Consider the following 16,993-nt stretch of genomic DNA (forward strand, 5'->3'; position numbering starts at 1 on the left):
GAACTTTGTTCCCTCTTTTGCTCTGTTTGCTTATTTCTGGAGTGTGCAGCATGCATTGCCTCTGGTATTTTAAGTTCGTAGTGAAAAATCATTTCAATGTGTCCTAGGCTTGATCCCCTTCCAACCCAACCCCCACGACAATAGTTTTCATTATACCCTTCTGTGTTTGCCATTCTGGATAGAATTCTGTGCACAGAAGTTATATACATATATGAGTATATCTATGTAACAAATCGCAGCACAGGAGCCCCCTGGGCTCCCTCTGCTTCTGGTATGACATATTTGAGCCATATAAATTCAGCATCTCCTCTGGCATCTGTTAGCCGACTCACTTGCAACTCCACCTCAGCAGTGGTCTCTCAGTCCTCTCAAGGCAGGGAAAGAGCATCGTGTGCTGGGAGACCATGGCAAAGACTCCTCCAGAGAACTGTGAGGACTGTCACATTCTAAATGTAAGTTGATTCATATATTTCCCTTTTGAGCAGAAGCGTGGTTTCCCAGATTTATCGTATTGCGAAGTGAGCATTAGAAAGTGAAATAGAAGGAGACTTTGAATTATGGCTTGCTTTTTTGAGAGTTATTGTGTATTGTTTCATTCTTTCTGCTCTTTGCTTAGGCAGAAGCTTTGAAATCCAAGAAGATATGTAAATCACTTAAGATTTGTGGACTGGTATTTGGTGTCCTGGCTTTAACTCTAATTGTCCTGTTTTGGGGGAGCAAACACTTCTGGCCGGAGGTATCTAAGAAAGTAAGTAACAGAAAAGTATCCAGTATTTCTTTTCTGAGACTGATTGAATTTAACTAGTGATTTACATGTAAATTAATCTGAAAGTGAAAACTCTCTTAATGTTTTTTTATTCATTTGGGAGAATAGAAAATAGAATCAAGGTTTTTCTTTCATTTGCTTATTTAGGGTGAGGGGAAATTGTGTGTTCTGCATTTTGGTTAGTAGTGACAGGAGGTAAATAATTTACTCACTCCTTTATGGTTGACTTTAAGGAGTTAAATCTCCTGAAAACTTTTTTTTTTGTACTGTAAGATAGAAAAAAATACTTTCCATCTTCCATTATCTGGGCAGAAACTGATGGAAAAGTAACCAGACAACCACATAAGAAAAAAACCACCCTAAATGGTAGCAAATGATTTTCAGTGATTATGTTCTGACTTAACACATCTGCTGTGAGGACAGACAGCAATGTCCTTTTTAAAAGAAACAATTATCATATCTGAGTGCAGAATTATTTGTTGCTTAACCAGAACTAGAGCCTTTCAGCTACTCAGCAGTCACAACCACTGTCCCAGTGACACAGTAATGCCGTAGGTAAATACAAGCAACACAAAATCAGTAATCACAGATCTGTCAGAAACCTTCTAATATTGAAGTCATTTGGAGAAGCTTAGTTGCCATTGTAGCTTGTATCCCCATGCTCCCACGTTATTGTTATTCCTGGGCTCCCATGCAATTGGCAAGTTTAGATGTGACCCAAATAAAAATCATAGTCCTTTCTTCTTAAGAATTTCCATTTGAATGACAATTAGATGAACTAAAGCCAATGAAGATGGGTTCCTGGCTTTGACATATCTCTCTTTCTTTCTTTGTGGGTCATTGTTGTTGCTGCAGCTCCTGCAGGTGTTGCTGTTAATCTTTTTTTTTTTTTTTTTTTTTGTCATGAGATCCTCATATCTACTTGGTAGCAGATGTAAGAAAGGAAAGAAAAAGATCCAGGAGGGAAAATGAGACAAGAAGAAAATAGGTTGGCATGGACCATTAGGAGCCAAAGAAGCAATAGGAGCAAAGAGTTCATGGGGAAAGAGAGACGAAGGAGGAGAAAAAGAAAATAAATTTCCTAAGTGTCCAAACAAAAACAGTCGTAGCTACCTTGGGATACTCCACCTCTGCTGCAATATCTGTTTGCATTTATTTATCAAAGGATACCTTATAAAGCTTAAGTGGGAAGGAGAGCAAACAAGCCTACTTATTTGTTTGCCTTTTTATTTACATCATGTTCCAGAAAGGTTTTCGGGCATCACCAGCTCCTATTAGCCCAACCCCACTGCCCTACTGTTTTTGAACTATTTACTATTCAGATGTCTTTCTAGAGAATCCAATTATGTTAAGGCTAGCAAGGTATGCAAAGCAACCAACATCAGAAAACTAACCAAGAGTCAATATTCATTCCAGTACAATAACTTACAGTATCACTTAGCTTTTTCCTATAGTGATATGCTACCCCCAAAGTTGGAAATTATATGAGTACAGTACCATAAATCATTTCAGTCACTGCAAGTATAATGCCTTCATTGGATATGGTTAGGTACCTAATCTTTTTGACCATTCATAGATACCTGTCTGAACACAGCCTTTTTTGTTTTCTTGTATTCAATGGCACTATAAATGTCATTCTACCAGTATTAGTGTGTTTTTCTAATCTTACAGTGGCATTTGCCTCAATGCCATAATAAATGACTCAGGAGATCTTGCCTTTGTCTTGTAAAAATTCATACTTCCTACCTGCATTCTTGATCTCCCTTACTTTCTGATTATGTTATTTTGTTTCCCATTCCAGTTCTTTTAAATGTGATTTCAAAAAATAACTTCCTAATTTCTGAAACCAACCAAACAAAAAAAGCTCAGTTTGTGCATACATGTGGGATATACTGCTTGTTAAAGTTTATTTTAAAAGACAAAAAAAAAATTAAAGCTCCCATGAAGTAATTTGTCTTAGGATATACATTTTCACCAAAATGAGCGTAAATGAGGACTCAAAGTTATTATGAGGGTATGGAGATAAAAGACGTTATGTAGCCAGGCATAGTAGTGCACTCCTTTAATCCCAGCACTCAGAGAAGCAGAGGATGGTGGATTGCTGCCAGCCTGGTCTACAAAGCCATTTCAGGACAGCCAAGGCTACACAGAGAAACCCTATCTCAAAACAAACAAACAAACAAAGACATTAAGTTGTTCTACCATGAACAAATACTATTTATTTGCTATTCAAAGTGGAAGTTTCAATATACTGTCTTTCATATATGAGTCCTGGCCTTCACCACAAAATTAGGTTGGGAACAAAATCAGAAGTATGGATTCTTTATTCAGTCAAGTACTACCTTCTAAGTCCCAAACAAGGGTCTTGGGAGGCTAGCCATGTTCCTGTGACCAAGACTGACTAGGCCTGCATCCTAGTAGTTAAGAATCCAGATTAGTCTAGGAAGAATATTTTCAGAGGAAAATGATCGAAATATCTTTTACAAATTTAAGCCTCTCTCCGTAAGAGTACGGGCTGTTATGAAACTCTGATTAACAAAGTAAAACCCACAGTCTTCTGGACTTTGCTTTAATTGCCTGTGGGATTAGTACGGCCTTTGGTAGAGAGATTTATTGATGCTTTTGTGCTTATTGATTGTAGTGATACCTGTGTTGTCCTGGGGCTTTCTCTAAGCTTTCAGTATTTGCTCTTCCAGCCCCCACAACACTCCTTTGTGTTTTCCTTTTCAACATCTGTTTATAATAAACAGTGCTTATTTAACATTCTACATCTGGTGTTGACATTTCCATGCTATTTCCATGTTTTTCCCTTCCCTCCCATCTTCATATGCAGAAAAGATTCAGATTCCTGATCTCAAAAGGGAGTAAGCAGTATTTGATTCTTAGTATACCTCAAGCATGCTTGTGAGCGCGCGCACACACACACATACACACACATCCAGGAGAAAAGTAAGTCAAAATTAAAGGACAATCAACTCTGAGTGAGCTGCTGTTCTTCTTTCCAGACCCTAGGCTTCCTGAACCACAGCCATACGTAGGTGATTTGAAGAGACGCAAGGAAAGCCAAGTCCATAAGGCTCTGTGTTCAGATTTCCTAACCAAGCAAGTTTCAGAGACTTTGAGGGGGCACCATGTTGAGGAGCCACGTCTAAGCAGGCATCCTTAGGATGCATGAAGCAGGCTTGCTGCAAAAATACTCTTACTGAAAGTTACCTGTGTTCCAAATTGAACTTGAAAGAATTAGAAGCCAGTTCCTCAATTAATCAAAGCAACATGAAGAAAACAAACCAGAAACTCTTAAACCACCAGTTTATAAACACAGCACAGATTTTGTACACCATCCTTCCAAATCTTTATGGAATGAGACAGAAACATAAGTTATTTAAAAGAAATGTTGTGCTTCCTAGCATACATCAGAACTATGTGGTGAATTATTTTAGGGCTGCTGGGAAGTGATAACCCCCTCCCCAGCAATCAGCATATTCTTGAAGATGCTCCTTCAAATTCCACATTATAGCTGCACAAGATGAGAGGTAATGGATCATGAAAATAGGCAAACATTTGGTCTTACCCATGTGACCTCAATTGCAGAAGACCACTGAAACAGTCTCATTCATGTTTCACACCCAAGAGCATTTTCTAAGCTGAAAATCCTTTGTACAAAAGAAGTACTTCCTTGCCAAGTCTTAACCCAAACTTTCCTCATATTTTTCTACTACTAGAATTAGCCCCAGGCCAACTTTTTTCATTCATTTCTAGGCACACAATGGGACAGTTCTTTTCTCTAGATTGCATAGGCACTTAACACTACAGTCTGATGGTTGAAACATAGCACTGGAGAAGGGAAAACTGAAAAGGTAGCTAGAATCTCTTAAGCAAGGGAACTGTGTTTCAACAGATGCTGCCACATCAGAATTTGGGAAAAGAAGGCATCTCTTCATTTTCTTTTCTTTGTGAGACCCAAATTTACCCATGTACAACAATCCTTACTGGGCCAGTTGTCATTTTGGACTATTCAGGGGTAGCTCTTACAAATTACATGATGCTGGATTCTGATTACCATAAAGTTGTATTTATTTCACTGAGTGCTTTTATCTGGCACAAGCTATATAGCCTTCAGACAGAGTTGTAGGGAGAAGGAGCCCAAGTGATCAACAGATAGCTGCAACCTAACATGCAACCTGAGAAGTACAGACCAAATGTGAGAAAAATTGGATTTCCCAACTACCCATAAGGGGATGCAGATCTGGGTGAGGTAGCACACACCTGTAATCTCAGCATTCATGAGGCAGGGAGATCTCTGTAAGTTTGAGGCCAACCTGGTCTACAAATCAAGTCCAGGATAGCCAAGGCTACACAGAAATCCTGTGTCAAAAAGCAAAAACAAAAAAGAAGAAAGGGGATGCAGGTAGGGACTGAACCCTCAGAGGCATTTAGTAAAGTCACAAAGTTTGTAGGTGGAAGGACTAACATTAGCACTAGAACTTTTTCTGAGGATTCTTTGCTGTTTTCCAACAAATTTGGGAATTGGGAAGAGGATTATGTATACAGGGAAACTTCCCAATTAGCTCATTTGTAAACAAAAGAAATGGCCTTTTCTTTCTTTTCCTTCCTTCCTTCCTTTCTTGCTTTCTTTCTTTCAATCATTCTTTCCTTCCTTCCTTGTTTCTATCTTTCTTCCTTTCTTCCTTCCTTCTTTCCTTCCTTTTTTTCTTTCCTTCCTTCTTTCTTTCTTTTAAAGAGGAATGTCTGGATGCTTATCTCAATTTTTTCAGGACTGAGAGCTAGTGATTGAAGATACAAAAGTCCAAATATGCATAAGAAATAATCTGTCGGCACTGTGTTGATAGAGAAATACTCAGAAGTCTTTTAATTCTCATAGACTAGATAGGTAATAATATGGTACAATGTCTTCTCTTCCCTTTTTTCCTAGCTTGAACCCTGCTAGCCAACTATTCTGAGCATGCATTTCACCTTTGGAGAATGTACCTCATAAACAGACAGTAAAGGATGAAGGTGGGAAAAAAAAGTCCAGCTAGATTAATCACAGGTTTCAAAAAACAAACCTAAGCCAAATGTCCTCAAATCCCTGTCAGGACAAGCTAAAGCTGCTTGCCCCCAAACAGATCCACCACACCAAGGTGTGAGTCAATTTTACTCTTTACAAAAACCTTTCTTTTTTATTTTTATTTTTAGTTACATTTTATTAACTCTGTATCCCAGCTGTATCCCCCTCCGTCATTCCCTCCCAGTCCCACCCTCCCTCTGTCATCATGGTGGGATCTAGAAAAGATCATTCAGAGTGAGGTATCCCAGAAGGAGAAAGACACATATGGTATATACTCACTTATATAGACCTATAACATAGAATAAACAAAAACCTTTCTTTTCTGATCTCAGAGAGTATCAAAAACAGAGACAGGAAAACAGGGAATAGTGTGCACATTGGAGGAAGTTAGGACTAATTGGCTGCCCAGATGGAGGATTTAACTGGACTGAGGACAGAATTCCCAGATAGGGAAGAAAAATTGATTTGTGTTTCCCCATATTTTGTCAGTGTGGTCTTCTTACACAATGCCTGAATTTAACCATACACCCACTATCCCACTGGCCTCTCTGTCCTATTCCAATATTCTGACCATCATGAGGCCAGTAAGAACCCATTTGGATTCTGTTGGAAGATGCCTTTGACATCCCCCAGAGTATCTCCTGCTCCTGTTGTCACAGTACCTAAAATGTATCATTACAACTTCATTTCTTTGAGTGAAGCATTACATTCAACTTTTCAAATTGATGAATGTTTTTTCGATTGGTAATACCTAAATGTAAACTCATTTGTCAGATTAGTTTCTTCTCTTACATAAGATCCCTAAAGCACTGGCAGATTCCTGGTTGTCTAGACAGGAGACAGAAGGACAGATGGAAATGAGAAAGGCGTGGAAAAAAAGGCTATGAGGGTGCAAAGGGAACAAGGTATGAAAATACCAGAAAGGGGCCTCATTTATCCATCAATTTGGCAAGGGCATACTTCATATCACATGCTGTCCTTGCTCTGCCTCTCCTGGAATAAAGATAAATTGGGGGCAGAGACTGAAGAGAGATGCTTGGAGGCCACTCACACCTTTCTAAGGTCAGCCATCCTGTCTCTGCTTTAGTTTGTTCCTGGACAGGGCAAAGCCATTTAGTTCCTCATTTCCAGAAGGCACTTCAACCCAGGAGCCAGAGAGCTTAGTAGACAGCAAAGTACTCCTGATGCCAAAGTCATGAGCTCAGTCTTCATACGGGCCAGTGAAGCTTGCATAGCCATTACCCAAGCAGTGTGCTCCACGGGGACCTGAGTGAGACACTGTGTCTGGATTTACTCAAACCTAACCCCACACAGTCCAAAGTAAGTCATTGGCATCATTCTCCTAGACAAAAGACAGTCTGCTTCAAAAGGACACCTTTGATAGCAGAATTCCACCTGGGAGAATATGTAGTTCTCTAGTCCTACACCCTCCCACACACTAAGGTTTCATACACAAATGAAGTCATTCTGATCTCACTCTATTTAAGAAGCTACCATTGCTAACACAAAATCAACATGCTGATTAATAGGTGCAATTAACACGGATGTCTCTTCCCTCACCAAATAACAACAACAAAACAAACAACCCAATTCTTTGCAGAGATGTTGAATGTTGAAAGTAGTGAAGATCTGCTGAGCTTGGCAATTTCCAATAGTACTCATCCAGAAAGGAGTCCAAGTAAAACGCATTGCCAACAGTGCAGGAAAACTCATTCCACAGCAGTACACTAAAAATTTAAATGTCACCAACACAGTCCCATAGTCTTCTACTGATGATTGAAAACACAGTCTGTATTTCTCTTTCTTTTGCCCAGGTAGGCCACAGTCCAAAATCCCCTAGTCTCTAACCCAATTTTTCCATGCAATAATCCATCAGTGGTGCTGATGAAACAAACACCCCAACCCAGGCCCTAGTGGCTAACACTGCCAACATTTGTCTCCACAATGGTTAGTATTTCTAAAGAAACTGCCCCCCTATTGGGAAACCTGACAAAGCTGTGTCTGAAGTGGAAGCCTTTGTCCTTTGCTTAAGTCAGCCAACTGACTGAAAGCTCTTTTTGTTTTTTCCATACCTAGAAGTTTCTTTTCTCTAGCTGGATGCAAGCAGGAACTAAGAGGATTTTTAGAAGCAGAAGCAAATGACAAGCTTAAAGGAGTTTTCTACCTGTCACTAAGAATGTTGTCCTTCCCAAGTTAACTCAGCAATAGCTAAAGTGCTCTTAATATTCTTTTCACTACCTTTAAAAGACCTTACTAATCTTCAAGACATTCCTTTGGGAAGATAAGAATGCGTTGTTGGTGATGATACCTATTCAGCAAATAACTACTACCTATGTCTAAGGCGCTACAGGGCTTCAAGGAGGTAAAAATGGTTTTGTCTCTGTTTTCTTTTCAGTGGCTCCAGCAGACTTTTCATGCTTGAAGTAGCACTTGTTTCCACAAACCCATCCAACTTGTTTTTCTACTTGAGTTGGGAAAAGTTTGACCAGGTTAAACTAACATGCTGTCACAGACATCAGCAGACACTAAAAACAACACAACCCAGTAGAAACTCAAGAAGGAGGATGTCACTAGGAACTCTGTTATTAGAAAGCAACACTGATTCTGTAGCAACTTGCTTCTTCAGAAGGACAAATGAATATGTAGAAATCCAACAGGCAAAGGCCTCCAAGCAGTGGGGAGAAGATAGACTTGCAAATGGCACCATCAACTGTGGTATAGTTTACAACAGAGATCAGACTCCTCCGGATTTGATATTTTTTTCTAGCCTCAAATACGATCAAGGTTATAGGTTACATGCTTAATATTGAAATAAAATATGTCATGGGACTGGGACCTTTGGTCTGTAGTGATAGAATTGTCACTTTTAGAGAGCAGAAGGAAGTTTGGGGATTTGTTTCAGCCACTCAAAAAGGCTTGGTAAATAGCCTTTCAGAAGCACTCTCCTTGGAAGATTCTGTTAATTTATGGCACCTCACCCTATCACCAAAGTCTATACAGAAGAATCTACAGAAGTTGAAAACAATGGAATCAAGTTTTAAAAACAGAACCCAGCAATAACCCAAGTGGGGATGGTTAGCCAATAAAACAGAAGTCTAATGAAAGGCAGATGACTGTGCTAGATTTTAAAGAACAAAGAGAAATACAGGGTAAGACTACGACTTGTTGAGGTATTGTCAAAATCCTGAAAGATTTTTCATATGGGAAATAATGCCTAACCCTTCTAAATGTTTTCAAATCTCTTTCTTGGATATAATGGATTTCGAGAAAGTGATGGGACGAGTAATCATGGAACACTTAAGAAAGGAAGCAGTAGCTTCAGGAAGCAGCAAAGGCTTGAGATGATCCCTTAGGCTTAACACAGGGGGAAATGCTTTACAGGCTGGTTTGCAGAATGTCATTTGCTACTTAACCAAGGTTGCCAAGAAAACTGTTGGAATTCTTCATAATTAGCTCAGCTATTTGGCTTAAATATAAAACACTGACTCTGAAAATTGATTCCTGTACCATATCAGTCTGAACATCAAAAAGCACCTCACTTTAATCATAATTTTAGAGAATTCCAATGGCAAAATCCTGAGATGACCCCTCAGTACAAAGTCTCTGAAAACAGAAAGTAGCCTCAGTTAAAGCATTTTATGAAGGGACACTCACACAATCTTAGAGCTTGCTTTCCTTCCTCTGCCTTCCAGACCTATGACATGGAGCACACTTTCTACAGCAATGGTGAGAAGAAGAAGATTTATATGGAAATTGATCCCATGACCAGGACAGAAATATTCAGAAGTGGAAATGGCACTGATGAAACATTGGAAGTCCATGACTTTAAAAATGTGAGTTGACTGTTTCTCCTGAGGCTTTCCACTTAAAATACTACAATCATTGAAGAACATTTAAAAATTAGCCTTTAAACCTTCATTTCATTTATGATAAAGGTTTCCCTTTGAATTCAAAGTTTGCTAATCTGTGGTTCTGATAAGTCATGGAACTCATTAACTGTGACAATTACAGGAAACTAATTGTATTATTGTTTGTCTCTTTTATAGGGATACACTGGCATCTACTTCGTAGGTCTTCAAAAATGTTTTATTAAAACTCAAATCAAGGTGATTCCCGAATTTTCTGAACCAGAAGAGGAAGTCGATGAGGTATGTGAGGAAAAATGATGGTAGGCTTCATTTACTGGCCAATCATTATGCTAAATGCTCTCTTCTCATTGGATCCTCAGTCTTGTAAATAGGCACTATTATTATTCCCATATTCAGATATAGGATCTGAGATTTAGAACTGAAGAGTGACTTGCTAAAGGTACACTATACAAATAAACAAAATAAAAAATATTTAAAAAAAAAAAAGCTATGTACTTTTGTTCCTGAAAGGAATTAATCAGAGGAACAAAAGCAATCACGAATATAAGAAAGACTTTAAGAAAATTAGCCCACGGATGAAGAGATAGCTCAGGGACCCTAGTTCAATTCCCAGAAGATGCATCAGTCAGCTCACAACTGTAACCCCTACTCCAGGGGGATCCAACACATCTGGCCTCCAGAGGCAGCTTCATTCTCAAGCACACATATATCCCAACAAAGTTGCACATGCACACACAAAATAAAAATAAAAATAAAAATAGGGACTGGAGATCTGGCTCAGAGGTTAATAGTAGTGGCTACTATTCCAGACAACCCAAGTTTTCAATTCTCAGCACCCATATGGTAGCTCACAATCATCTGTAACTCTAGTTACAGGGGATCTAATGCTTTCTTTTGGTGAAACAGATATACATGAGGGTAAAATACCTTACACATAAAATAATTTTAAAACTAAATAATAAAAATAGTGTTTTAAAACAGAAGGCTACAAAGGGGTCATACCACTTCTGTCACATATCAATACTCAGCTTATTCACCTTACCATTTTATGCGGAGGTGCTAATTTGATAATCCACTGTGCTCCTCCGAAGAACCAAAAACAAAGGTGAAAACTTCAACCTATACTGATGTCTAGGACACTGCTCCAATTAGTGAATGAACGATCCTAGGAAACTATGGGAGATGGGTCATCACTTCCTAAAATAGATCAATCTTTGCAGTCCTAGAGGTTCTTCTGGTTTAATTTAGTTTGCTTTTATGTTTACAACTGGAAAATCTAAGGTGGCAATGGTATAATAGAGCTTATGTACATTGAAATCTCATTTTCTTCTTTCTCCCATCTTTCTTTTTAATGTTCTTCCAACTGGTCACTTTCATGTTTATCTCCTTTATTACATGCTGGTGGGTTAGAGTATTTTTCCTTACCCAAGACTAGTCAGAGCTATTGTTAGTTCTCACGTTACCTTTTTTGTTGTTTGTTTGTTTGTTTGTTTGTTTGTTTTTGGAGACAAAGTTTCTCTGTGTAACAATGGCTGTCCTGGATTCGCTTTGTAGACTAGGCTGACCTCAAACTCACAGTAATCACTCACCACCACACCCGGCCTGACATAACTTTTTTATGCTACTGTTATCTCAATGGCTAAAAATGTTACAGACTCCTTTTCCTAGAATTTCCCTTCAAAAGAAGAAAGTATCTCTAGAGAGGATGTTTTGCTGCCGAGGTCTATGGTAGTGGTAGATTTTGTAGAGTTTTCTTTTGTTTCTAATAATCTTGTACTAGATGCTTCTGAAGAATAGATCAATTTACCAGAAATTAGTTAGTATGGGGGCAATCATAACAAGAAAGAAGATTAGGACTTAAAAGATACTATAGAGCCAGAGAGAAGGGTCAGCAGGTAAAGACACCTATAGTCAACCCTGATGACTGAAGTTCAATTACCAGGAGCTACATGACACAAGGAGAACCAGTTCCAGTGAGGTTGTCCTCTGACCTCCACATATGCACTGTGGTATGTACCCTGCGCCCCCAACACAATTAAATAAAAATGTTTTAAAAGCTACTATATAAAATATCATGAAAATGTTTACAGAAAGCAATGTATTGAGTATAGACAAGCAGCAATGAAAGCCTAACTTGATATAATAGGATTTTTCTGGGGTGATATAGAAAAAAAGGCCCATGTTTTCTCTGTGCCCTAATTTTTTCTTTTGTTAATTTGGCGATAACTCTTAAATTTCACATGTATTCACCTGATGATAGTAAAATTATTTCATCTCCAAGAAAACTGAATTTCACACTACAGATATTTTTTTTAGTGCAACAAATTGTGGCCATGAATTTAAAAAGCTCTTTTGCTCTGTACTTCATTCAGCACTGTATCAATGGCATGCACATGAAAACATTCAGAGACACTATCTAAATCGCCCCAAGTTTGCTAACAAAGCTAGGATGCACACCAACCTCTTTTTCTCCAATCCCTTTCAATGTGTTCCAAGGCCTTTACAGACTTGAGGACGAAAGAGCCAGGACTTTAAAGTTGTGACTAGTTCAGACAGAAATTATACAAAGGCATATTTTGGAAAATAAATAAACACACTGAAAAATCATGAAGCCAGGAAGAACCAAAAGAGGTAAAAACAACAAAAAAAAGACCTTATTAAGAGCAGGGGTAAAGTGATGAAACCTTATTGACAAGTTGGTAAGATCTAGATATTCAAAGCAACTACTACTGGCACTAGAAATGGAAGAGAATGTATTTTTAACACAACAGTGAAGCTCTGTAAGCCAGAGTCCTCTGTGAGATAAACCTTAAGCATCTAGAAAGAATGGGATTAATAAGTCTACTTTCCATAAATGGAAGATTTTAAAATATGAAAACACAAATTTCTTGTAAATTCAAGATAATAGGTCAATTGGCTATTTAACAGATCTCACTAGTTTAGATTATAAGAGTTATTTTCAGCTTGAGGTGAAATATTGTGTTCAACCTTAGCCATACTAGTAAAACAAGGTAGGTATTCACCCATTTAAAGTGGAGAAATGTAAATCATTCATAGTTGCAGAAGCTCAAAGTAAAGCTTGTATGGCCCAGGTAGTGCCCAGAACACAATGGAAAGCCTTTCAAGAGAAATGGCTGCAGACAAAGCTCTCATTTTAGTGAGTAACCTTCCTTCCAGAACCAGAAGGAAGATATTCAGTCATTAGCCTCTTTATGGGAACCTACTGTCAGCATGACATGGAGACAGTTCACCAGCAGCTAACACCAGCATTGCACCCATTACTAAGGAATAAAACATACTGCTTTTCAGCACTCCATAATAGTTAAATTGCTGCACTGATTTCTCTTCAATCCCAATCCTGACCCACTTTCTTCTTTCAGAATGAAGAAATTACTACAACTTTCTTTGAACAGTCAGTAATTTGGGTTCCTGCAGAAAAGCCTATTGAAAACAGAGACTTCCTAAAAAATTCTAAGATTCTGGAGATTTGTGATAATGTGACCATGTACTGGATCAATCCCACTCTAATAGCAGGTATGGTATCCTACCCAAAATCTATTCCTTCCAATGATGTTAACATGCTAACATGGTGATACATACCTATATTCCCACTGCCCAGGAGTCTGAAGCAGGGAAATTTTGAGCTCATGGCCAACTTAAGCAACTATCTCAAAGAGAGAGAGAGAGAGAGAGAGAGAGAGAGAGAGAGAGAGAAAGAAAGAAAGAAAGAAAGAAAAGAAAGAAAAAGAGGTTAATGTTTCCAGCATTGAGAGACCACATTTCTATGAAAACAAATCATCAGTTTATACCTTCTTGGATGAAACCGTATATGGTGACTGTACAAGTTATACATCAGATGAATTAATGCTTGCAGGCTTTTAAAATATCTCAGGAAAGGAAAGGTAATACCACCTTAATATGACCAATGATAGCAGAAAGCTAATCTATCTTTCTTTGTACATCTATATTCATTGCAGCAGGGATACCAGACTTTTCCTTAAAACCACAGTGGGACCAACTTATGAACTGGAGAGAAAAGAGACCAAACAGTACTCATGTCTCAAGAATTCTCATGTCAAATGGCACTCTCCTCCAGAATATAGGGCAATCATGGCAATACAGTTTCTTTGTGTATGTTTGAGGAATCATAAACGGAATTGAAGGTTAGAGGTCCAGAGCAGAAAAGTAGAACTTTCAGTTCAAGAAGACAAAGGTTCCTAGGCACGTTATTCTGTCCAGTTGAAACAGACTTTAGCCTCCCTCACTCTGCACAAAGACAGTATAGTAATAGTACTCAAGTCAGGACAGTCGTAACAATGTAGGCCTCTATTAGTATTATTTGGAGATTTTTGTCTGGTTTTGCTTTTAAAGATGATAAAATGCAATCTGTTATCCTGGACTAAATGCTGCAAAAACAAAGAACATGAATGGAAATATTGATGAATAAAGTCTGTAGTTTAGTTAATGACAATTAACCAATGCTTACTTATTAGTTTTGACAATTGTACCACAATTGTGTAAGATAACAAGAAAAAGAGTGAAAAAGTATGGGGGAACATTTGCTTTTGGCAAGTCTTCCACAGACTAAAGTTAAAAATAAATGAGACACTAGGGGTAGGGGGCAGAGAGATTTCTCAGTGGTTAAGGACACTTATTGCTCTTGCAAAGGACTGGGTTCAACTCCCAGTACCTACACGGTGATTCACAACCATTTTCAACCCCAGTTCTAAGTTATCTGACCCCATCTTCTGCTTTCTGTGGACACTGTACCTATGTGGTACACAGGCATGAATGCTGGTGAAACGTCTATATATGTAAAAAATAAATCTAAAAATAGTGAGACACAAAAGAGAATTGATGGGAGGGCAGTTTACACCAAGTCAAATCATGCAATCAAGAAATGTTTTTGAGCACTTGCAGTTAAAGCATTGAGAAAGGCAAAAGTCCCTTGTCTTGTTGTAAATTGACTCTACTACTATGAAAAGGAGTAAATGTCTGATGCCAAACAAGCAATGAAGTTGGTGAAAAGCAAAATAGTTTTCAGACTATCCACTTCAAGAGCTAGGAAACGCAGGCCATGCATGCCTAAATTTTACCAGTCAAAAGACAGACAAAAATAACTCTCCCAAACTTTTGTTTTCCTAAACCCTTCTCTCTTTCATGCTTGCAAAGTAATGGCATCCCGATTTTGTATTTGCTATCTTAGTTTCAGAACTACAAGACTTTGAGGAGGATGGTGAAGATCTTCACTTTCCTACCAACGAAAAAAAGGGAATTGAACAGAATGAGCAATGGGTAGTCCCGCAAGTAAAGGTGGAGAAGACCCGTCACATCAGACAAGCAAGTGAGGAAGACCTTCCAGTAAATGATTATGTGAGTGCTATCCACTGCACTCATTTTTCAGGGCAGAAATAAAAGAGCTCTCATAAAACTTCTTACAAAGTTGTCTCAAAGCAATTGGAAAAAATATCATAGTTTTAACAACCATTTAGGAAACTTGCACTCAGCCAGGCGCGGTGGTGCATGCCTGTAATCCCTGCACTTGAGGCAGAAGCAGGAGAATGGCTTTGAGTTAGAGGTCAGCTTGGTCTACAAAGGCAGTCCAGAAGAACCAAAGCTACAGCAGAGAAACCCTGTCTCGATAAAACCAAAACCAACCCCCCCCCAAAAAAAAAGGAAAGAAAGAAAAAAAAACCAAACACTTCGTATTCTCCAAGGAGTACATTCAAAAACAATTTTGAATCTTGATTGCATAGCTGTATATCTATGATATGGCTAAGAAACTTAATTTCTCACCAGCCTCCCAACTCAGTCACATTTGGGGGGTGGGGAGAGCACAAAAGCCCTCTCTTGTTTGGTGGGACCTCTCCCTAAAGAGTTTTCTTTCCAATACTGTTTTCTTTCAGACTGAAAATGGAATCGAATTTGACCTCATGCTGGATGAGAGAGGTTATTGCTGTATTTACTGTCGTCGAGGTAACCGCTACTGCCGCCGTGTCTGTGAACCTTTATTAGGTTACTACCCATATCCATACTGCTACCAAGGAGGACGAGTCATCTGCCGTGTCATCATGCCTTGCAACTGGTGGGTGGCCCGCATGCTTGGGAGAGTCTAATAGGAAGTTTGAGGTCAAATGTTTAACCTTCTGTTAGCCAGCATATAATAAATGCATGCTATTCAATGAGTTTCTGCCTATGAGGCATGTGCCTCCAAGGAGCCTATCCTCCAGAATTACTTGTAGGTTATCCTCTCTTCATGTTCTAATAAACTTCTACATCATCATCATCAATGGTGTTGTTGCTGCTGAACACAATGGGTAAGTGTTTGCTGAGAATACTTCTGGCAATTGAAATAGAATAGACCTGCCTGATGGATGGCAAGATGCCTGTTTGAACTATATCAACAGACTTGGGTAAAGCGTAACATTTCCAAATCCCATATTTTTACTGTGCTGGTCTGACAAAGTACAAATGAAGGGGTATGACAAAATGTCCCCAGAAACAATGAATAGAAGCATAAACTTTTGTGCATAGTCCCATTGCTTAATTACCTGAAAGGTATAATGTGGAGTTCCTTAAGTGTCTATAAAGCTGCTGGTCAGGCAATTGCTGAGTCACAGCAGGCCAACATTAAACATTCTAACTGCTCAGACTCAGCAAAGGAGAAAGCTAGCTTAGCAAAAAGGGTCTTCGGTTTCCCTCCTGTGAATAGGAACTCAACTTTGGACAAATTCAACATTTTAGAACCTTCACATCTGACTTCTCTTTAGATCAGATTCTGGCTACATAATGTTCCAAGGTAATTTTCTGAAACATGAAGACCCATAAATAAAATTCACAGAAACAGACATACAAAAATTACTGAGGTGAAAAATTAAATGGGCTTTTTCCTTCCAAAATACAAGGAATTAACAATTTGCTACTTAAAAGAGTGGTGAGAACTAACTCCCAATTACCCCATATTTTCCTTAGGAATAAGAAAGATTACAAAAGTGAAAGAAAAAAAATTGGGTAGAAAGTAATGTTAACTTTGATGTCCCTGCAAACTCAAGTTTCAAAATTCATGCTCTGCCAATCTGTCATCCCTTGTAATTCCATTTGAAGATAACATCCTTCATTGCTCAACTAAACATCATTGTGTCATGACGATATCTGTCTGGAAGTTTCCATCAGATAAAATCCTCACCAAAGTATCTGTGGATCAGGAAGTCATATTCTCCTACTTCACAATTGAGAAAATACATAGATACATCCATGACCAAGATTGACTTAGTATTAGCAAGTTACTAA

At 38.5% G+C, this 16,993-nt stretch overlaps 1 protein-coding gene across 1 annotated transcript; it reads left to right on the forward strand.

The window, feature by feature from the left end:
• Positions 1-404: 404 nt before the first annotated feature.
• Positions 405-15,819, forward strand: Tnmd (tenomodulin). Its single transcript, XM_055608327.1, has 7 exons — positions 405-452; positions 617-748; positions 9,527-9,667; positions 9,881-9,982; positions 13,084-13,237; positions 14,910-15,076; positions 15,610-15,819. Exons 1-7 carry the CDS (start codon positions 405-407, stop codon positions 15,817-15,819), a joined length of 954 nt encoding a protein of 317 aa, XP_055464302.1.
• The last annotated feature ends 1,174 nt before the right edge of the window (positions 15,820-16,993 follow it).

The sequence above is a fragment of the Psammomys obesus genome, unplaced genomic scaffold (assembly GCF_907164565.1).
Source record: "Psammomys obesus unplaced genomic scaffold, mPsaObe1.curated_primary_1811, whole genome shotgun sequence".
In the NCBI taxonomy this organism is placed as follows: Eukaryota; Metazoa; Chordata; class Mammalia; order Rodentia; family Muridae; genus Psammomys; species Psammomys obesus.